This window comes from Chrysoperla carnea, chromosome 5 (assembly GCF_905475395.1).
Source record: "Chrysoperla carnea chromosome 5, inChrCarn1.1, whole genome shotgun sequence".
NCBI classification, from domain to species: Eukaryota; Metazoa; Arthropoda; class Insecta; order Neuroptera; family Chrysopidae; genus Chrysoperla; species Chrysoperla carnea.
This window is the reverse complement of record NC_058341.1, coordinates 70,469,308-70,472,878: the sequence shown is the minus strand read 5'-3', so window position 1 is coordinate 70,472,878 and position 3,571 is coordinate 70,469,308. Positions and strand designations below refer to the sequence as shown.

Below are 3,571 nucleotides of genomic sequence, written 5' to 3'. Positions count from 1 at the left end.
AATGAACATACCATGAAGAATGTAGAACAGGAGAACGATCGCTATAGAAAATATTGTCCCCAAAATATGTATAAAATAAGTGAGGCGCTGCGATCAATATGTAGTATCAATAAAAGCGGTCTGTTGTGCGCTAATTTCAAATGATATATCAATTTGTACATTATGCTAACAACAACAGCTAACTTCACAGATACAACTTCTTGTTGACAGCGCGACTGGTGGCTGAAAAATGAACTATAAATTCTACATATTTTTAGGGACAGGTACGCTAATGCTTTAGTACATAGCGATCTTTCTCCTGTTCTACATTCTTCATGGAACATACCTAAGAACTGCCGCTATATTTTGAATGTTTTCAATATGTCAGTTAAAAATTTAAAACAGTTCTTTGATAAGTTATTTAAGTGATTTACTTCAAAATAATTGTTATGAAAAAAACAAATTATCCATTATTGCATAAAAAATGTTCAGTAAAATTCACATCACAAATAGAACCAAATATAAAAATACGAGATAGTATTAAAGTAATTCGAGAACCGAATTCACGATTTAAAGAAACATCAAGTTACGATGACACCGACCAATGTTTATCAAAATCTGACGAAAATATTCAGAAGTATTCGAAACCTGAAATGAATTCATGTTTACAATATGCCCAACGCATTTTAGAATTGGAAGGAAAATGTAACGAAACGAAAAAGTATTGTAGTGTAGATGATTTAACGCCATACGAAAAAAAAATTGTCAATAGACAGGTAAGTTCAAGATGAAACCAGTTTCAGGAAAAATTTTGAAAATATCTTCTTTGAGAAAAATTATTAGAAAGGAATCAGTGAGTTTCTCAAACGAAGCAAGGTAAAAAATCCAAATTGTAGTAAATTGATCCGGTCAAGATAAATAAAAAAATATGATTGAAGGTACAATAATTCGCACCCGGGTGAAATTTAGTAAGATTTTTCAAAACACCATTATAAATAAAATCTAAAAAGTCCTCATCGATCCGATACATGGAAAGAGATTTACGCGGATTCAAATGTTACAAAAACGAGTTTTTCGTGATTTCCAGCACAACGGTTTTATCATAAAATTAGCTCAGACAAATATTGTAGATCCGATAATTAAATATGATAATGTCTCAATACTTTTTATCGTAAGAGCTACCCTTTCTGAGATATAACGATACAAAAAGTTGGAAGAGATTGTAATCGTTAAATATGTAAAAGTTACGTATATGCATCACTGAAGCTGTAATACAAGTCAAAATATTTTTCTCTCGATCAGTGTAACTTACATATATTATAGTGAATGTCCAGTTAAAATTATTGAAATATAGAAATTAATTAAACTTGTTGCATTAAAAATTGTGAAAATAAGATACGAAATTGTATAAATAATACTTTTTATATGCAAATTCACAAAATTACTGATTTAAATTTGTTAGAAAATATTATTAAATTTTCAAAATTTTCAATGTAAGCCATAGAATTATATGTCCATCCATAAAATCATATGACGACTACAACTTTTCCAACTTTTTGAATCGTTATATCTCCGAAACGGTGGATCTTAGGAAAAAAAGTATTGAGACTGAGATTAATTATCTGCTCTGCAATTTTTGTCTGAGCTAATTTTATAATAAAACTTACCGTGTTGCTGGAAATCAGGAAAAATCCGTTTTTGTGAGATTTGACCCCGCGTAAATTTTTTCCCACATCTCGGATCGATGAGGAATTTTTAGATTTCACTTAAGAAGGTGTTTTGATTAATCCTACCAAATTTCAGCCGGGTGCGAATTTTTGTACCTTCGAATGTTTAAATTGACCGAATCAATATGTTTACTTAAGTCACCACCTATGAAATTCTAAGCCTTTCTGAAACTAAAACTACGCTTGGCCACACTTGGCCTATTCGAATATTATTAATTTATTATCGATTATGTTTTTAGGTTTCAAAAAAGATTAGTTTCCCCCCGGATGTTCAAGTGTACAAAGATCTAATACCATTGGACGTACCTACAGAAAAGATAAAACAATTCAATGACCGTAACAAAACATCAAAAATAGAATTTCGTAAAAAAGATATAACACCAAAATTATCAGATTTTTATACACCAAAAACAAAAAGTGAATATAAAGTGATAGTCGACTCTCCGATTCTATCAGATGTACCGGTTCGACAATATAATGGAATGACTTTACATCAGAAAATATCTTCGTGGACGATTGAAGATCTTTAGTTTAAGTGTATTAATAAGGACTTATTTTTGTGTATTAGGCATAATAGGCTAGTCATTTAGAAAAGAAAGGTTCACTGGTTTTTATTGCAAGCATCGTTCAATGGGTTATTAAAGAAAAAAAAACCGCGGTGTGCTATTAAATAAGAGGGTGGAAATTGAAGATAGAAATAAAAAAGCACCCATTTTTTTTTTTCCAAATATCTCGTAAAATAAACAAAATTTCGAGAAATTGTATATAAAAATTTTTGTAGAGAATCCAATTTTATATCGGATTAGTATTATTTAAACATAAAAATAAAAAGCCAAAAAAGCCGTTCGCGATCGGTAACAAAGTATTTTAATTACAATTTAAAAAGAAACATTTTCTTCGTTTATAGTTGCCCTACAATCTCTGCATAATTTTAATCTCGTGGATGCATGATGGAACCAAAGCCCGATTCAAATCCTTAAAATATGATATACAGTAATCTTGATAAACGGGACTCAATGAGACCAGGACTATTCTGAAAACTGGGATTATATGGAAAAATTTATTATAATGTATTAATAAAATACTTTTTTATCGATAAAAAAAAACACTATTGGAATCAAGCGAAACTGTACATATAATACATATACCCTGTATACAGGTGTCTTTTTTAAGTTGAAACAGGCTTGAAACTCGATAAAAAAGCTTAAAGCAAAAAATGTTGGATGTGTAGGCGCACATCTTACGCAGACATCAAACGTGACCTAGGTTTGCAAGCCTACTCTACGCCATAATTGGCAATCGATAGATGAACACTTTAAATTAGAAAGTTGTTATTGATTAGAAAGTAAATTTTTTTGTTCGAAACATTTTTCCGTAAACCGTACAGTTTAGGTAAAAACAAATTGAAAAGTTTTCCCCTAAATTGTTTTTTCGTATCAAAATTGTTATTTTGAATAATTGTTTCTGCGAAATCTAGGCATTCTTCGAAAAAAAATTTCCAACAAATCAAATAAAAGGGGTGCGTTTTTCTATAAAAGCTATTTCAGTTCTAATTGAATGAACAAAGCGAACAAAAAGCTATATTTTTGCTATCAATTACTGTCTCAACTATTCGATTTACAAAAAAATGTTTGCGTATTTATAAAGAACAACTTTATAATTTAAACAGTTCGTCTGATGTTTGTCAGTTATGAATCAAAGTGAGGTTTTAATTGAACCTCAAAACTTAAATCGAATTCGATGCCGGTATCAGATGTGCCACTTTGACACTGATATTTTAGGTTTGAAGAATTTTCCTCGATTAAATTTATTTATCGAGTTTCAAGCATATGCCTACTTTAAGTTTCCTGTATATGTTATGTAAA

The 3,571-nt window shown here is 30.0% G+C and overlaps 1 protein-coding gene across 1 annotated transcript; it reads left to right on the top strand.

Moving 5' to 3' along the window:
• Nucleotides 1–376: 376 nt before the first annotated feature.
• LOC123301463 lies at nt 377–2,838 on the top strand. The gene is made up of 2 exons (XM_044884206.1): nt 377–755; nt 1,946–2,838. Exons 1-2 carry the CDS (start codon nt 429–431, stop codon nt 2,234–2,236), a joined length of 618 nt encoding a protein of 205 aa, XP_044740141.1. The 5' UTR covers nt 377–428; the 3' UTR covers nt 2,237–2,838.
• The last annotated feature ends 733 nt before the right edge of the window (nt 2,839–3,571 follow it).

Bases quoted from the DNA above. Each gene is read 5' to 3' on its own strand.
- LOC123301463 (XM_044884206.1), top strand. From the start codon at position 429: ATGAAAAAAACAAATTATCCATTATTGCATAAAAAATGTTCAGTAAAA. The intron at 756-1,945 runs GTAAGTTCAAGA...TTATGTTTTTAG, and splicing joins AAAAAATTGTCAATAGACAG to GTTTCAAAAAAGATTAGTTT.